At 53.7% G+C, this 18,826-nt stretch overlaps 1 protein-coding gene across 1 annotated transcript in view; it reads left to right on the top strand.

Moving 5' to 3' along the window:
- Positions 1 to 206: 206 nt before the first annotated feature.
- Positions 207 to 18,826, top strand: part of INPP5A (inositol polyphosphate-5-phosphatase A) — a 204,020-nt gene continuing 185,400 nt past the window's right edge. Inside the window, exon 1 of the mRNA XM_088060061.1 lies at positions 207 to 356. Within this exon, the coding sequence (XP_087916187.1) occupies positions 207 to 356 (150 nt within the window). The remainder of the gene's footprint in view (positions 357 to 18,826) is intronic.

An 18,826-nucleotide genomic window follows, 5' to 3' on the forward strand; every position in this document is an offset into this window, starting at 1 on the left:
TGGGCACAAGGGGAGGAGAAGGAGGCTCCGCTTTGGGGGTAGCACCGAGCTGCCAGGGAGAGCCGGGGGATGCGGTGCCCGGGGGGATGCACTAACGGGGGGGGGGGGCGGGGGGGATGCGGTGCCCGGGGGGGATGCGGTACCTGGGGCAGGATGCGGTACCTGGGGCAGGATGCGGTGCCCGGGGGGATGCGGTGCCCGGGGGGATGCGGTACCTGGGGCAGGATGCGGTGCCCGGGGGGATGCGGTACCTGGGGCAGGATGCGGTGCCCGGGGGGATGCGGTACCTGGGGCAGGATGCGGTGCCCGGGGGGATGCGGTGCCCGGGGGGGATGCGGTACCTGGGGCAGGATGCGGTACCTGGGGCAGGATGCGGTGCCCGGGGGGATGCGGTGCCCGGGGGGATGCGGTGCCCGGGGGGATGCGGTACCTGGGGCAGGATGCGGTGCCCGGGGGGGATGCGGTACCTGGGGCAGGATGCGGTACCTGGGGCAGGATGCGGTGCCCGGGGCAGGATGCGGTGCCCGGGGGGATGCGGTGCCAGGGGGGATGCGGTGCCCGGGGGGATGCGGTACCTGGGGCAGGATGCGGTGCCCGGGGGGATGCGGTGCCCGGGGCAGGATGCGGTACCTGGGGCAGGATGCGCTGCCCGAGGCAGGATGCGGTGCCCGGGGGGATGCGACGGCAGGCCGGATGCGGTGCCCGGGGGGATGCGGTGCCAGGGCGGGATGCGGTGCCCGGGGGGGGATGAGCTAACGGGGCTGCCCCGGCCGGGGGCTGCTCTGCCTCCCCCGGCTGCAAGGACACAGACATTCCTTCGCCAGCCCCCTGCCTGCTCTCGTTCACCTACAGCTTCTTCCCTGCGTCCCCTGCCCGCAGCCCGGTGTCACCCTGTCACCCCGGACAGCGGGCACGGCGGCTCACGGCGGTCCGGGACAGCTCCGGGGACAGCGGGACACAGCCCGGGGACACAGCCCGGGGACACAGCCCGGGGACACAGCCCGGGGACACAGCCCGGGGACACAGCCCGGGGACACAGCCCGGGGACACAGCCAGGAACAGCTCCGGGGGACAGCGGGGACACAGCCCGGGGACAGCGGGTGTGCAGTGCGAGCCGCTCGGGCAGAGCAGGGAGCGAAGGGGCAGAGCAGGCAAGGGAAGGGGCACAGAGGGACAGGAGGGGACAGAGCAGGGACAGGAGGGGACAGAGCAGGCAGGGAAGGGGCACAGAGGGACAGGAGGGGACAGAGCAGGGACAGGAGGGGACAGAGCAGGGACAGGAGGGACAGAGCAGGGACAGAAGGGACAGAGCAGAGCTGCAGCCAGCCCTCCTGCCCAGGAGGATGCAGAGCCCGGGCCGGCTCCCTGTCCCTGCCCCGGAGGGAAGCAGCTGCCCCAGCACCGGGCTGGGCTAGAACTGCCCCGAATGCTTCACATGCCAGAATTCTGACATGGTGTCCATCATATTCAGTGCCATCACCTCTCTGCTGTTCACATACGTGAACTCCTCTAGAATAAAATAAAATCTGTGCTCCCCAGGAGTCTGCAGAATTAAAATTCTGTGGTTTACACCACAGATATTGCTGCCTAATAATTAAAGGTGGCAGCACTAGGCCCAAGAGTGCTAAAATCAAAGGGAAGCAAAAGGGAAATTACTTGCTAATGCTTTTATTGGACTCTAACAGCTGTCAAACCACAGCATAAAAGGCTTAAACTGTGTAATTTCTACTTCCAAAATGAAACTGGACTGGAAGAGAACACACTGCCCCGGCATTAATCTCGTCTGTCACTGAGCTGCCTGTGACACATCAGGAGTCGATGACCAAGCCCCTCTTTCACGGAGCCACCAGCCCCTACAGGATGAGGTCATGGGCCCCAGGAGGTGCAGTCAGGTCATTTAATCTGAAAAATTAGCTGAGATCATTGAGTCCAACTGTTCCAACCACCACTAAACCACGTCCCCAAGTGCCACACGGCTTTTAAACGCTCCCAGGAATGGTGACTCCACTGCTTCCCTGGGCAGCCTGTGCTTGTCCTGGACAGCCCTTTCCAGACAGGAATCCTCCCTAACACCTAACCTAAACCTCACCTGCTGCAACTTCAGGGGTTTCCCTCTTGTTCTGCTGTTTGTTCCTCGGGAGAAGAGACCAAACAACACCCAGGTCTTTACTGACCTGGGGATGGGGGGTAGGTTTTTAATTTATAAGACATTTGTGACTTACCCAGGGAAGGCAGCTGACATATAAGGGGAATTGATGCATCCAGACCTTGCCAAATTTCACAAGTCCTGCTTTTACAGAAAGAAAAGATAATGTTCCATGTCCTTATGGCTCTCAGCTCCTCTTGCCTCAGGGGTGCCACTGACACTCAGTGGTGGCAAAGCCCCGTGCTGAGCCCTCCTGCCCAGCTGGGGTTACAGCAGCAGCAGCTCTATGGAAACAGCTCTCATGAAAACTGATTTAATAAGTTTAGAGCAATTGGCTGTTTGTTTGGGTCTGTGCTGTGATAGGGGAGAGGGGAACCGTTCATTTTGGGGTTTTAAGATTCCTTCTACGTACGAGTTAGGAAGTAAACAGCCCAAAGACTTGAAGTGAATGTTATCAGGAGTATGGTGCTCTAATTATAATTGCATAACTCATATTTCAATTTTATGGGAATATTAAAAGGATTCCTGGGAGAATTTTGAACAGTCTAAAAGTGCAACAGCACAAAACCCAATAAACCTTGCCTTCTTTTGGAGGACATTTCCTTAAAGGGCCCAGCTCAGCTGCCAGAGCTGCAGTCTGTGCAGAAATTTCCTCAAACTCCCTGAAAAATAAACTGCTTCCACACTGGAATTTTCTCCCCTCATGGAGTAATGACAGCTTCTGCTGTTTTCAGGGCTGGAATCCAGGGGCCTGTGTGAGTGGATGCAGCGTATAAATATTTTCAGTGCGTGCCTGATTTGTATAGAATGCAAGATGTATTTATAGCCCTCATGAACACAAGATGGATGTGAATTGAGAGGGAACCCTGTCTGTGTGGGCAGGAACACTTGCTGACCTCCACAGCAAGTTCAGGGGGGGTTTGAGGGGCAGGAACATCATCAAACTTCTCCCCCATTGCAGTCCTGGAGCTGCCGGTGGGTCCAGTCACCATGGGCAAAGCCAGGCCCAGGAGAAATCATCCTGTGACACTGAGCCCCTGATTCTGATTCCCTGAGCCGTGCACATTTGGGGTGAGCGTGGCTCCACGTGCCTCTGTCCCCGAGCACAGCCCAGCACATGGCTGCTGAGGGCAGGGGACAGCGCAGGGGACAGCTGCCAGCCCCTCCAGGGACACACACACCTGCTGGCACAGCCCCAGAGCCCCAGAGGGCACGGCCTGGTACGAGGGAATGACGAGGGAATGCACCCCTGCACCTCTCCAGCTGCTCCGGGGTGTGGGGACACAGCTGGGGTGCAGAGGTCACAGGGCAGCTGCCCCAGGGGTGTGGGGACAGAGTTGGGGTGCAGAGGTCACAGGGCAGCTGCCCCAGGAGATGGGGACAGAGTTGGGGTGCAGAGGTCACAGGGCAGCTGCCCCAGGGGTGTGGGGACAGAGTTGGGGTGCAGAGGTCACAGGGCAGCTGCCCCAGGGGTGTGGGATCAGAGTTGGGGTGCAGAGGTCACGGGGCAGCTGCCCTGGGGGTGTGGGGACAGAGTTGGGGTGCAGAGGTCACAGGGCAGCTGCCCCAGGAGATGGGGACAGAGTTGGGGTGCAGAGGTCACAGGGCAGCTGCCCCAGGAGATGGGGACAGAGTTGGGGTGCAGAGGTCACAGGGCAGCTGCCCCAGGGGTGTGGGGACAGAGTTGGGGTGCAGAGGTCACAGGGCAGCTGCCCCAGGGGTGTGGGGACAGAGTTGGGGTGCAGAGGTCACAGGGCAGCTGCCCCGGGGGTGTGGGATCAGAGTTGGGGTGCAGAGGTCACAGGGCAGCTGCCCCAGGGGTGTGGGATCAGAGTTGGGGTGCAGAGGTCACAGGGCAGCTGCCCCGGGGGTGTGGGATCAGAGTTGGGGTGCAGAGGTCACAGGGCAGCTGCCCCAGGGGTGTGGGGACACAGCTGGGGTGCAGAGGTCACGGGGCAGCTGCCCCAGGAGATGGGGACAGAGTTGGGGTGCAGAGGTCACAGGGCAGCTGCCCCAGGAGATGGGGACAGAGTTGGGGTGCAGAGGTCACGGGGCAGCTGCCCCAGGGGTGTGGGGACACGGGGAAGGTGCAGCAGGGCTGGGGTGAGCGGGGGTGATGGGGAGCACTGCTGCTGCCACGGGAACAGAGAATACAACATCAGAAACCTCAGCCAGAGTTTCCCAGCCCCTGTCCCCTCCGATAGCCAAATACAGCAGGGAGGGAGGGAGGGATAAGTCCCAGCTCCTACACCCATGGCCTGGCAGTGAAGGAGCTGCAGCCCCTGGATCACATCTGATCCCCCAGCTCCCCTCAGCCCCTAAGATTCCACAGGTACTCAGGTACACCCCTGACTTCTTCAGCCTTAGAGTAAGAAACACAAAATGTTGAGGCTCTCATTCCCACTAAGAAATAAAAATATCCTTAATATCTGGGCTGTGATCATCTTTTAGGTCTTCAGACACTGCCATTTCATGACTTGGGTACTTGTGCTTTAACTGCTTCACACCCTGAAGCACTTTCTGAAAGGAATTCTTCTGGGGATTCTCCTTCTCACAAGTAGGATCTGCTGGCATGAGCATGGGAGGGGACCAAGAAACCTGAGCAAATACCCTGGCTTTCTTCACAGCTTCACTGCTTTCAGTTATCAGGGTTAAATGAATTTTCTGAATGTCTATTGGTCTAATGAAACTGCAACACACTGTGTTATTCATCTCATTCTCCATGTACTCTCAATTCCAACTCAGTCACAGTGGAAGTTCCTACATGGGAGTATGAACTCCATCAAAAATCATGCTCTGAGACTGGAAACTGTCCCAGGAAAGGACTAAACCTTGCCTACAAGCAAAATTACATGTAATATTAACAGTTATTCATTCTGTCATGATAAATTTTAGACAAAATAAAGCTCAATGAATCAATTTCTGTAATACAGTGTTCAGTTTTATATACTGAGAACCAGGGGGCTGCTTGGGAACTGGGAACCAATCTGAAAAGTGCACTTGTGTGTAAATGCACGCACTAAACGGAGGCACAGATTTGGGCATATGGAAAAGTTCCTGTGACCTTTCCTGTTGGGCCAGACACATCCTCCCTGTGCAGGCCATGGCTCCAGGCACAGCCCAGGGGTCCTGCAGGCAGGGGATGGTTTTTGGGTGCAGTGGCACAAGGAGAGCTCTCCCCACCAAAAGGATTCTCTGGAGAACGCTCTGAGCTCACAGCAAACACCTGCTGGCCACAGAGCCAACGCTCCCACAGCTTTCTGCAGCTGTGCCAAGACATCTATGCAAACCCTTTTCTACAGGTTTCCTCTGTTTTCTTTGCAGCAATTTTCTAGGCTTCTTCAGCCTAGGCTAAGCTCAGAAATGAGGAGCAGAACTAAGCCTAGAGTAAGCTGTTGCCCTTGTGAGGAGCACGGCTGTGGCTGCAGCGGGCCAGAGGAGCTCCCCAGGCCATGGCAGAGGGAACCCTGCCCCGTGCTGATGCTCATGGTGTGAGGGGTGGCTCCTGCTCAAGGTGGGAATGTCTGGAAGACCAAACCAGACCCTGCTGGCCTTTGTGACTCCGGAGGTGGAGCGGTCTCAGGCTGAGCCCACCCCTGCCCTGGCTGCAGCCACTGCAGTGTGTGTCCCTGGGGAGCTGGGGTCCCTTGGGGTCACATCCTGCCTTGTGCCAGGGCCACCTGCCTTTCCCCGCTGTCACAGCTTTGCCACCTGCCCCAGGTGGGACACTGGGGACAAAATGGGGCTTCTCCCCTGCACCCTCCAGGGCCTGGTGCCTTCCCCCCGCTTCTACCAGGACAAGAATTCTGGTACCACAGAGGGGCAAATCCTGAGAGCTGAAGAGCACTTCTGCCCCAGAGAATGATTTAGATTAACTATTTTTAGCTGGATCTAGTGGGAGTTGGAGAAGGAGAGTGTCTTCCAGGAGATGCAGAATACCACGCTATATCGGGTGCCAAAATCGGAGCAGATGTTTCCAATTACACTTAATTCACCTCGATTATAGAAAAAGTAAAAAAAAATATAGTTACACTAAGAATATCCTTTCTCTGAAGTTACAAGCGTTTGGCACTGCAGACTGCTGGTGTTGCAGAGCAGGGACCCAGACACAACCAGCCTGGAGCAGTTTGGGACCCTCTGCAGACCCCTGCTGCTGCTTCTGCTGCTGCTTCTGCTGCTGGAGCTGCTTCTGCTGCTGCTTCTGCTGCTTCTGCTGCTGCTTCTGCTGCTTCTGCTGCTGCTGCTGCTTCTGCTGCTGCTTCTGCTGGTCCTGCTTCTGCTGCTGCTGCTCCTGCTTCTGCTCCTGCTTCTGCTGCTGCTTCTGCTGCTTCTGCTGCTTCTGCTGCTGCTTCTGCTGCTTCTGCTGCTGCTGCTCCTCCTTCTGCTCCTGCTTCTGCTGCTGCTTCTGCTGCTTCTGCTGCTGCTTCTGCTGCTTCTGCTGCTGCCCTGGGGACATGGGGCTGGTTGCAGGGGGCTCACTTCACACTCTGTCTTTGGGACAGTTTATCCAGTGGTTGTTTCCTGGCATCAACCAGCTTTGTGGTGTATTGGTACATCCTGGAAAAAGTATTTTGTTAGAGTTCACATAGGAATATGGTCTGGTGCTCATCCAGAGCATATTGCGTGTCTGGTGACAGCAGTGTGTCACCCTGTCCAGGTGACAGAGGCTGGGACTCGTGCCTGGGATCACAGCCCAGCTGGACCCAGCACAGTCACAGCAAACAGGAACAGGCTGTAACGTGCTTGAGACTGGGAGATGCTCCAGGGTGCCCGTGTTTCACACGTTCTGACCCTGCTTGGAAAGAAGAGCTCTCCCAGCTTCTGGTGGTGCATCCCGGGTAGGCAAAGGAGCTCGTGTTGGCACACTGTGACTGGGCTTGGATGGCACTTCCCAGGGCCAAGTCACGAGTGACTTTTCCTCTGTCACGCTGTCACTCTTTCCTGCAGTCATGCTGCCCAGTTTACCAGCTGGAGACAGACATCAAACCTGGGGTTTGCAGCACTCCTCGCTCCTCAGGGAGGGCAGGCAGCTCCAGCTCGGGCACCAGGGTGCCCCTGCTCAGCTCCTGGCTCTGCTGCAGGCACGAAGGGTCCCTGGCCCACCCCTGTGTCCTGGCACACCCCTGGCCCCCCAGGCTCTTCCAGCTCTCCCGTGGTCCCAGACTGCCCTGAGCCCCCATCCTTGTGCTGTAGGCTGGACAGCTTCTTGACATTTTGTCTGACTTAAGGGAGAGAAAAAGTCATTCAGTCAGTGCTGATTTCCTAATTCAGTGTAACCTTTTCATATCCAGGCTAAGGACAGCTTGACATTTCCTCTGCATCCCAGGGAGAGGCTACAAAGCTTCTCAGCTCTGCTCCTGATGCTGCTGCACATCTCTGTGACACATTGAGCATTGTCTAATGTTGGGAAAATATTAAACTAATTTTGAAAGCCTTTGCTCACCCACTTGAGTCACTGTCATGGAAAACCTGCAGGGCATTCCACTCAGCTCTGCCCACTCCTCCCCAAGATCCTCCAATTTACAGCTTCCCTGGCAGGGTGGGCAGACCCTGGCACAGGTGCCCAGAGCAGCTGGGGCTGCCCCTGGATCCCTGGCAGTGCCCAAGGCCAGGCTGGACATTGGGGCTGGAGCAGCTGGGACAGGGGAAGGTGTCCCTGCCATGGCTGGGGTGGGATGGGGGGGATTTGGGGTCCCTTCTAACCTGAACCATCCTGGGATTCTGTGATATTCTCTAAAACATCAGCATAACCTTTTCAAGACAGAATGCAGGAAGGGTACGTGTTACCCTTAGAGTAAGCACCAAAAGGAGGTCAGGTCCACTTATCCATCACTGTGCAAGCCCTGCAGAAGGGGAAGAAGATGTCTTTCAATCATGGAAAACCACCAATCTTGGCTCCCTTTTCCTATCTTCCAGTGCTGTCTGAGCACCCTCCAGCAACTTAACCCCTGCCAGTGACTGCTTTGTCCTTACCTATTGCTCTGCTCAAAGGCAAATATTATTTAACATGGCAGGGAAGCCTCTGAAAATAACATCTTGGACAAATCAACATCTCATCTCCATGCTTGATTTGTTGTCTCTAGATGATGTAACGGGAACAAGCTCGCACCAGGCTCTCCCATGTACCCTTTATGGGATCCTGGGAACTTTTAAAGCCTCCCTTCATCTGAAAGTTCTGCAGGAGGTGTTGCTGCAAAAAGCAAAGGTATCTGTAACCTTGAATTAAATCACCATGTGGGAGATTAAAGGACAACTTTCCTTCTACATTTCTGACATCCCTTTTTGTTCCAGAATCAGCCTGTGTCCTGTTCCAAATTCAATAAGTAGATTTTTTTTCCAAACCTTACAATTTGCAGAGAAACTTTGCAGAGTGATTGTCCCTCAAACTGGCTGGAGTTGTTTCTCTTTTAATAACCATTTTTCAAGCTGCCAGCAGCTCTTAAAAGTAGCTTTGGATTAAAAAGGAAGGAAGACATCCCAGGACTTCATGTTTCTAATTATGCTCCCAGAGAGCCCTGAAATGACTTTCATGAATGTCTGCCCAAAGCAGCCAAGTCTCTTGCTGCTCACCATGTTTCTGTCCTGATACAAATCTATTCCCTTTAATAGGACTATTACTGTTTTTAAAAGGCTTACATAAGGGTAAGCCAGTGGGTGGTCTCCAGCTCACACCTCTTCCTTGGTTTCAAACAGCTCCAGAAGGAACAAAGCCAATTTAGTTAAAATAAGACAAAAAAAGGCTTCTACACATGTAGAAAACGGGGCAGCAGATGCCCACCCATTGTCCACCCTCAGTCCCCAAGATGAGATGAGCTCCCAAAATGTTGAGAGTGCTGAGCTTCCCAAAGTCAAACACTCCTGGTGGGCCCAAGATTCCCATTCTCAGCAGGTCCTGGGTCCATCCACTGCCTGGAAAGGGAAGTGAAACCACATTGGCCATGCCAGGCTGGAGCCCAGTGCTCCTGAGCAAACCCACAGGAGCCAGATGGGTCAGTTTGGAGAAAAGTTATTCCTAAATAATTGTCTGTATTTACAATTAAGGGAATTGTGTCCTTATAACAAGTTTTCTGTTAAAGGCTGGATTTAGGAAAAGGCACTTTGCACTTAACCACATCGAGGTCTTGTCCATTCCTGTACTTCTCCATGGCCCTCACCAGTAACATGAGAAGTACAGTTAGTCCATGTTGAAGACAGATGCCAGCTCACCAGGTAGCCTACAAATACGATGTCTTTCAGAATTTTCACATGAAGGGAAACGTTGGATATTATTCTCAGATTCACTTTCCTTTGCTAGGCTTCTTGGCAAAAGTAGAAACAGGATCATGGGAAAATTACTCATCTGGTTACCTGTCTCTTGACAGCTACTGAAAAAGAAAAATAATGCTGCTTCTTTAAAATTGCAAACAATTATGGCTATGAGAGGGGCACTAAACAATACACGTTCATAAAGAAATTGAAACACAGGTCTGCAAATAAACTCATGGAGAGGTGTCTCTTTGGATGGCTTCTGGAGAGCAGGGAGGAGTGAGGAAGTATTCACTGAAAATAACCTGTGTCTTGCCTTGGAGTTACTCCAGTTCTTGCTCCTAATTTCCTCCTTTCATGTTTTAGAGCAGGAGAAATGAATCCCTGCCTCTGCCTCTTCCTCCCTGGGCAGCCCCTCCAGCCAAGCCCTGGGAGCTGTCAGAGCTGGAGGGAGCTCAGCCATGGGCGTCTTGTGGGCAGGCAAAGTGCTCTGTTCCTGCTTCAGGAGATGAACAAACTTCTGAAAACCATTTACAAGGGTTTCTGTGAGGGGGAAGGTCCTGTTGGCAGGGAGCTGAGCTCAGCATTGACTGCAGGGCTGGGTGAGGCTGGGTTTGGGAGGAGGACACAGGCTTTGCTTCAGGACGTGTCTGATCCCCAGTGACTCTGCCTGCTGCTGGGGGAAAGCTGTCCTTGAACCTGCTGGCAGTGGGAGACACAGAGGGAGAAAAGGCAGCTCTTTAGAGGAGCTGGCACTCGGTGTGAGACGCTTTTTGGTTTTGGCACGTTCCCTTGTGCCCCATCAGTACACCCAAATGAAAAATCCCAACTGGAGGTGCTGCCCCTGAGCTGGGCTGTGTTCCTGCCACAGGATGGCAGATGACAGAATTCTCCTGCTGCTGGAGCACAGACACGTTGCTGTGAGCGGGGCTGGCTTCAGCTCGCCCTGCAAAGGGAGGTGCTGCTCGCAGCCCTAAGGCTCTGGATGGCACTGCCATCCTCCAGGATGGGCCCCTGGACAGAGGCACCGAGGGGTCAGGAGGTGACAGGAGCAGCCCTGCACCAGCTGCAGGGTCACCAGCAGAGACTGGGAGCCAGGCTGGCTGAGTGCAGAGCTCTGAGGGACCTGAGCAGCCACAGCACGGGAAGAACATCTCCCACCTTTGGGACAGCCCCGGAGCTCTCTCCGGTCAAGGTGAAGAGTGGCAGCCCTTGAGATCCTCCAGGGAGGCTCCTGCCCTCTGATGAGCGTTCCTTTGGCTGGAAGAATCGAAGCTCTTAAGTAGAACAGGTAACTGACACAGAGCCCTGGCTGTGCACGGACCATAACCCTGCATGTATGTGCAGGCAGAGGGTGAATAAAGCCCTCGCCTGGTGTTCATGTTTGCACACAGGGAATTGTAAGGAAAACCCCACACTGACTCATGACACAGCTATTCAGGACTAGAGCAAATAGCTGTGAATGCTGTTTGAAGCAATCCATTGTCTCCACCATAGGCTGAGCAAAAGTTCATCACACTGTGAAGCTCTCATACTTTAAATGAAGTGGCACAGCTGAACCCAAACAATTCTTTGGCATTTATTGTCAGGATCCCTGTAATTCTCTTCTTTTTTATTTTTTTAGGGGCTCCTTGCTGTCCAGTTTTGGTTCCAGCACAAGCAAGGTCTGTAATCTGAGGTTTGGGTGTAAAACAGCAGCTGCCATCAAGCAGGAGTTGCTCTGGGGGATCTCCAGGGCACATTGCTCACTCAGAGCCCTGGGTGTGGTGGATCCTGCCGTGGCCATTCACTGTTCTGTGTGGTTCAACAGCTCTGTGTGTCCTCAGCATCATCCTCAGCTTCATCCTTGGCTGTGCCTTCAGCTCAGTCATCTCTGGAAGACCTGCTTCCTTGTGGCTCCTCTATTAACAGGGTTTAGCTAATTAGCTGTGAGCAGCGCTGCTCTCCCTCACCAATGTAAAGGGTTTACTATTTTTATCTGACTCTGGATGGTTTTGCTTCCTAGGGGATTAAGGTCAGAGGGCACATATTTATTCAGATGCTGGAATTCTTACATCGTTTTTCCATTACTCAGTTGGGAAGGAGGAGCCTCAGCCTTCAACTCCCTCTTCCTCCCCTCTGGCAGCTCGCCCTCCCTGCCTCCCTCCCTGCTCTGCTTGGGAAGCCATTTCCTCTGAAACAAGAACGTTCTCTACTTTCACTGGTGGCACAGAAACCAAACAGCTTCTTTTTAAACACAAGTAGTGTCCAAGAGAGGGACAGAGCCATGCAGCCACCCCATACAGTGCCCTGTTTATCTGCAGCAGGAGAGTTTATTCGAATGCATTTCTGAAGCTGTTCCTTGAAAACAAGGATTCTGCCTTGCAGGACAATGCTATTTTCCTTCAGGAAAGCTCTCCCTGGGTACAACCCCAAAACCCCTCTGCACCCTGAACTCGCTGTGTTTACAGTATTTCAGTGATCCCAGGTGCAGCCTGAGAACATTCCTCAGCACACACAGCTCTGCTTAGCTGAATCCACACCACCTGAAGCTGGAAAGGAAGTTTCTATCAGTAGTTTTAACTGCAGTGGAATCAGAGCATCATTTCAAGAGCTGTCCCTGCATGGCTACAACCATTTCAGGGCTGGCTCCCTGATGGTGCTCTGCAGTTTGTGAGGGATTGATTGTCTTCTGCTGCAGAAATCACACGTGCCAGGAGGCATTTTCCTCTCGTGTGCAGTGTCTGACCATCCATGGGGGATATGACAGGACCCAAGTGAGCAAAGCTCTGCTTTAGAGCTGCACCTACTGCAAAAACACTGAGCTTCATGGTGAGTGTCAGATCCTGCAGGAACTCCTGCAAGAACCTCTAGCTGCTGCTCACAGTTCTGCTCTCTGCTCTCGAGTTAAAGCTTTACAGGTTACCATCTATTTTCCAGATGAGCAAATCTACTGCTCATGACCTTCCCTGCACATCCATCTGCACAAGATCTGCTGCTGTGAGTGCAAGGAACGTGGAGATCCTGCTTTGACAGAGGCTCCCCACAGGTGGAGTGGAGGGGCCATGCTCCTGCACCCTGCTCAGACATGCCCTAGAACTCATCCTTAGGTAAAATTTCCCACAGGCTGATGGCTCTGGGCTCAGGAAAGTTGTGTTGCTGCAGCTCAGGTGAGGTGAGTGTCTTTTGTGACATATCTTTGGCTGAGGATCCGAAACCTCACCAGATTATGGTTCAGTCCTGATTTTCTGTTCATGCTGAGCTCATCTTTTATGATAAAATAATTTACAAATTATGGCCCATTTCCTCCCATCTTCCCACATTGTAAAGGCCAGGTTGGACAAGGCTTGGAGCAGCCTGGCCCAGTGGAAGGTGTCCCTGCCCATGGCAGGAGGTGGAGTGAGATGAGCTTCAAGGTCCCTTGGAACTCAAACCATTCTGGGATTCTCTGATTTTATAAAAGCACCCAGGTTGTTGGTCTTTAAAGCCTGCATCAGCTCTGAGTCTTCTTTCTATCTCCTTCACACTGTAAAATGTGCTACAAGATGAAAATGATTGGGCAAAGAAGGCAGAGAAATATGGTACACATTTAACAATAACATTTCTATATAGAATTCCATAGTGTATTGAATCTATTTAATGAGTTTTCTAGATTAAGTAGAAGTCTGGGGAATTTTTATTATAATGCCATATCCCACAAAAATATCTATGGTCCTGGGAGAACAGGCACCATGTTAATCTATTTCTTTAATGTTAGGTGATTAGGTAATAGCCTTTCTGCAGCAGTGATATTGACACTGTTAGTCCTTGTGCAATTTAGTTAAAAAGTTCTGTTCCTCTAGGCCTTCTCCATCCTCAGGCAGGGTAAAAAGGGTGAAAGTTCCAGTGGCTGTGCAACCTCCAGGCTATAGACCAACCTGACAGCCTCACTCATTCTCAGCTCCATCTGGATATTTATATTTGTATGTATTTTGTATTTAATACATGTATTTGTATGTATTTTGTGTGGGGGCAGCTCGTGGCAGGATGAGGAGGAATGGCTCCTGCTTTGGCACTGCTGGGAGAGGCTCTGTGGGAGCTGTGGGGAGGCTCACCCCAGGACCTGGCTGTCTCCCAGCAGCTTCCAGAGCCCAGGAGGGCTCAGTGCCTTCTCCTCAGTGCCCACCACCACCCCACCACGGAGCCTGAGCCTCTCTTAACAGACTTGAGGAAAATCAAATTCCTAGAAAAATCTAGGTGCAGAAAAAGAGCTGGAGTCATTATGCTGGGTTAGGAACCCTATGGAGACAGCAGATGTGGCCTAAGCACATGCCAGACCCAAATGACATCACAGTTCTTGTCTGAAAGAATACAAATTCTGAGAAACAGTAAGTGGCTCAAATTATAAATCAGTTGTGTCTGTGTGTGAATGATTTGCTTATGAGACTGGGAATTTCCTTGTCATGGCCTTGTGAAAGCTTTGGGAAGGGGCCAGGGCAGCCCCACAGGTCCTTCACCAACTGCTGCTGCCCCCAGCAGCACCAAACCACGACCTGGTGCCCCATGCAGCACCTGCAGGCTGCAGTCTCCTGTCCCTGATTGGGGACAATCCCCTGTCCCTGTTTGGGGACAATCCCCTGTCCCTGTTTGTGTACAATCCCCTGTCCCTGTTTGGGGACAATTCCCTGTCCCTGTTTGTGTACAATCCCCTGTCCCTGTTTGGGGACAATTCCCTGTCCCTGTTTGGGGACAATTCCCTGTCCCTGTTTGTGTACAATCCCCTGTCCCTGTTTGTGTACAATTCCCTGTCCCTGTTTGGGGACAATCTCCTGTCCCTGATTGGGGACAATCTCCTGTCCCTGATTGGGGACAATCCCCTGTCCCTGTTTGGGGACAATCCCCTCTCCCTGTTTGGGGACAATCCCCTGTCCCTGTTTGTGTACAATCCCCTGTCCCTGTTTGTGTACAATTCCCTGTCCCTGTTTGGGGACAATTCCCTGTCCCTGTTTGGGGACAATCCCCTGTCCCTGATTGGGGACAATTCCCTGTCCCTGTTTGGGGACAATCCCCTGTCCCTGTTTGGGGACAATTCCCTGTCCCTGTTTGGGGACAATCCCCTGTCCCTGTTTGTGTACAATCCCCTGTCCCTGATTGGGGACAATCCCCTGTCCCTGTTTGGGGACAATCCCCTGTCCCTGTTTGGGGACAATCCCCTGTCCCTGTTTGGGGACAATCCCCTGTCCCTGTTTGTGTACAATCCCCTGTCCCTGATTGGGGACAATTCCCTGTCCCTGTTTGGGGACAATCCCCTGTCCCTGTTTGGGGACAATCCCCTGTCCCTGCTCTGGCACCAGCCGGACACTCAGGGCACTGGGACTGTCCCTGGCACTGTCCCCCTGCCCCGGTGCCTCCCTTTGGCACCCAGTGGGGTCACAGAGTGGCCAGCCCTGTGGCCAGCTGGGCACCAAGAGGCCTGAGAGTCCTCCACAGACATCCCAAACCAATTTAGGAATTAAAATGGCCAAAAAAGAGTTAATTCTTATCATGAAAATCAACGGGCTGGGAAGAGGGTTTTAAATTTTTTCATGAGGAAATTGCTCAGCATAAATCCTTAATTCCCTTAGTGTGCCACCATGCATCTCACAGGCCCCTCATGGTTTTCTGAGTTTTCTCTTGATTTTTAGGGAATGTTTTGTTCTACCAGGTATAAATGGGCAATATAATAAATCCAGTTTTCAAAAAATAGTTTATAAATATTGTGATACCTGCTGAGTGAATATATTCATGCTCAACAAGCTCTGCTTTCTCCTGTGGCTTTTTCCCACACTAATCCCATGGCACTGTGGTCTTGGTGGATTTTTTACTGCTTTATATGAAAGTGAGGGATTGATACCACGGAGCAGAACCGTGCATTTCTTAACATCCCTAAAGTCCCTCTTTGTCCACTCTCTGATAGAATCAGCTGAAAGTCCTCAACTTTTCTTTTTAGACTCTTTTGACTCTTTACAAGAGATGGAGGAAATGGTGCAGTTCACACCTTGTCCCACAGGTTGTTGCTGGTGTCTGGGAGGTTGTCACGAAGAAGAATGACCAATGGCTTGCTGTTTAAATATCCTGCTTTCTCTAATCTCTTCCATATATTTATAAAATTTTCCATTTCACACCTTTCTATACATACAACTTTTTTGCAACAGAGACAGCTCATCCCCAGCTGGCAGAGGCCCAAATCCAGCTGTAAGAAGTTTTGAATGCTCTCAGCAGAAAATCGGGGTCAGAGCTGCCCTGTTGCTCTGCCAGGGAATGGCCAGGTAAAGGTTTGGCTTTGAAAGCCACGTGTCCTTACCCTTTTACTACAGTGACAATGGTTTTTAGGTACCTTTTCACTTTTGTATCAACAAAAGGCCCAGGAGACAGAAGCCCAGTTCCACACGCTGCCTTAGAGAGCAGGACAGGGAAAAGCCAAAGGTTTTCCTGCTCGTGCCAAGGCCACGTCTGGTGGCTGAGCTGCTGCACTCGCAGCACGGGGTCCCTGCCAGGGGACACGTGGCTCTGCCAGGGGCAGAGGGACAGAGGCTCCTCAGCTGGAGCTCATTGCCTTGCCCTGGACATCGCTGAGCTCAGGAGCTTTCCCGAGGTTCAGAGCCTGAAACAAACACAGGGAGCCAGAGGAGCTTCGGGGGGTCGGTCACCGGTGGTCTCTGTGCTGACACAAAGCCCCATGTGGTGACACTGACATCCCTGTGTGGTGACACTGCCATCCCTGTGTGGTGACACTGACACTGCCATCCCTGTGTGGTGACACTGCCATCCCTGTGTGGTGACACTGATACTGCCATGCCCACATGGTGACAGTGACATCCCCGTAGCTCCTGAGACAGTCCCACCACGCTGCTGTCCCTGTGTCCCTGCTGTCCCTGTGTCCCTGTGTCCCTGTGTCCCTGCTGTCCCTGTGTCCCTGCTGTCCCTGTGTCCCTCTGTCCCTGCTGTCCCTGTGTCCCTGTGTCCCTGCTGTCCCTGTGTCCCTGTGTCCCTGTGTCCCTGCTGTCCCTGTGTCCCTGTGTCCCTGTGTCCCTGCTGTCCCTGTGTCCCTGCTGTCCCTGTGTCCCTGTGTCCCTGTGTCCCTGCTGTCCCTGCTGTCCCTGTGTCCCTGTGTCCCTGCTGTCCCTGTGTCCCTGTGTCCCTGTGTCCCTGTGTCCCTGCTGTCCCTGTGTCCCTGTGTCCCTGTGTCCCTGCTGTCCCTGTGTCCCTGTGTCCCTGTGTCCCTCTGTCCCTGCTGTCCCTGTGTCCCTGCTGTCCCTGTGTCCCTGTGTCCCTGTGTCCCTCTGTCCCTGCTGTCCCTGCTGTCCCTGCTGTCCCTGCTGTCCCTGTGTCCCTGTGTCCCTGCTGTCCCTGCTGTCCCTGTGTCCCTGTGTCCCTGTGTCCCTGCTGTCCCTGCTGTCCCTGCTGTCCCAGTGTCCCTGTGTCCCTGCTGTCCCTGCTGTCCCTGTGTCCCTGTGTCCCTGTGTCCCTGCTGTCCCTGTGTCCCTGTGTCCCTGTGTCCCTGCTGTCCCTGCTGTCCCTGCTGTCCCTGTGTCCCTGTGTCCCTGTGTCCCTGCTGTCCCTGCTGTCCCTGCTGTCCCTGTGTCCCTGTGTCCCTGCTGTCCCTGTGTCCCTGCTGTCCCTATGTCCCTCTGTCCCTGCTGTCCCTGTGTCCCTGTGTCCCTGCTGTCCCTGCTGTCCCTGTGTCCCTCTGTCCCTGCTGTCCCTGTGTCCCTGTGTCCCTGTGTCCCTGTGTCCCTGCTGTCCCTGTGTCCCTGTGTCCCTGTGTCCCTGCTGTCCCTGTGTCCCTGTGTCCCTGCTGTCCCTGTGTCCCTGTGTCCCTGTGTCCCTGCTGTCCCTGTGTCCCTGTGTCCCTGTGTCCCTGTGTCCCTGCTGTCCCTGTGTCCCTGTGTCCCTGCTGTCCCTGTGTCCCTGTGTCCCTGTGTCCCTGCTGTCCCTGTGTCCCTGTGTCCCTGTGTCCCTGTGTCCCTGCATCCCTGTGTCCCTGTGTCCCTGTGTCCCTGCTGTCCCTGTGTCCGTGTGTCCCTGTGTCCCTGTGTCCCGCTGAGCTTGAGGCGCTGCGGGGAGCTGAAAGCCGCCACGGCTGCAGCACATTTATTGTTGTATTGGAATAAATCCCTGCTCAATCCGTGTTTGCAGTGAACAAATCAACGGTGCTGCAGCGTTCCCACAGCCCAGGCCAGCCTTTCCCAGCTGCTGTCCCCTGGAATGTGCCTCCAGGCCATCCCCAGGCTCTGTCCTACCTCACCCTGTGACCTCCTGATGGACGCCACCGTGCCCAGCTCCAGGAGCAGCTGCGCCTCACTGACCCATCCAACACCCCAAAACAAAGCCTATACGATGCTCTAGGATTTCTCAAGAAGTGTTTGCAAGGTGTGACTCTTTATGAGCTGTATAAAGTAAATATTTGAGTAGCATTTAGCAGACCAGATGGATCTATCTGGGGCTAAATCCTCATAAGGGAAAGAGCTGTGAGAAGAGAATAAATACGAGAAACACAAAAAGGTGGAAGAATGTACCCAAAAAAATCTTTTATTCGGCAAAATGTTTAAAACCAGGAGCAGCAAACAGTTTGGGGGTAGGGCCATTGTTTGTCTTCTACAAGAATACTTATTTTGGCCGAAGTTTAAAAGCTCAAAACTCTTTGTTAATCGTTATTTGGCGAGTGACAAACACAGAAAGAACCATCTTAAACACGTGTAGGTTTTGTCTTGCTGTTGGAGGAGCTTCCAAACAAAGGCAGCCAGGGATGAAGGACCCACCAGGGACCCCTGAGAGCCGTGAGGAACCTGAGGGGTCCCTGACAGGAACCCCAGCAGTGCAATGGCAGAGCTGAGCTCTCCTGAGTGCCACGGTTAATCGGGGTCACAGGCTCCAGGAAACGCAGGAACAGCCAAGCCACCGCCCCTGCCCCAGTTTGGCTCCAAACCCCACTGTGCCAGGAACCTCCTAGTGCTCATCCAGTGGCTGCTTGGCTGGAAATACCTTTTAAAGGATGAAAAAACACTTATTGACCTCATCCCCCTCACTGACATTGGCTGCTTGCAAAGTGTCCAGAGCATCCTTGTGCCTGGGAGTGCCTGGCCCAGAGCTGGGCAGTAGGAAATGCCTCCCAGTGACAGGGGGGTAAGGCAGGAGCTGTGTGGCACAGGTAAAATCACCCCCATCCCTGACTGGCAATGGGCTTTTGGCAATTTCTCTGCCTGGACTGGAGAGTGACGAGTGAGTGTCGTGGTTACTGTGCAAACACCACCCACACCCAGCTGCGAGCGCACGAGGAGGCTCCGAGCACATCCCAGAACACTCAGAAGGGAGGAATGGGGAAGCTGATATTACTGGCCCTGTTGTGCATCAGATCTGTACTGGAAGGGTGGTTGGGCATTGGCTGCCCAGGGAGGTTTGGATCCCCATCCCTGGAGGTGTCCAGGGAAGGACTGG

The sequence above is a fragment of the Pseudopodoces humilis genome, chromosome 9 (genome assembly GCF_049639895.1).
Source record: "Pseudopodoces humilis isolate 2021_Gansu_Grassland_sample_001 chromosome 9, ASM4963989v1, whole genome shotgun sequence".
Classification (NCBI taxonomy): Eukaryota; Metazoa; Chordata; class Aves; order Passeriformes; family Paridae; genus Pseudopodoces; species Pseudopodoces humilis.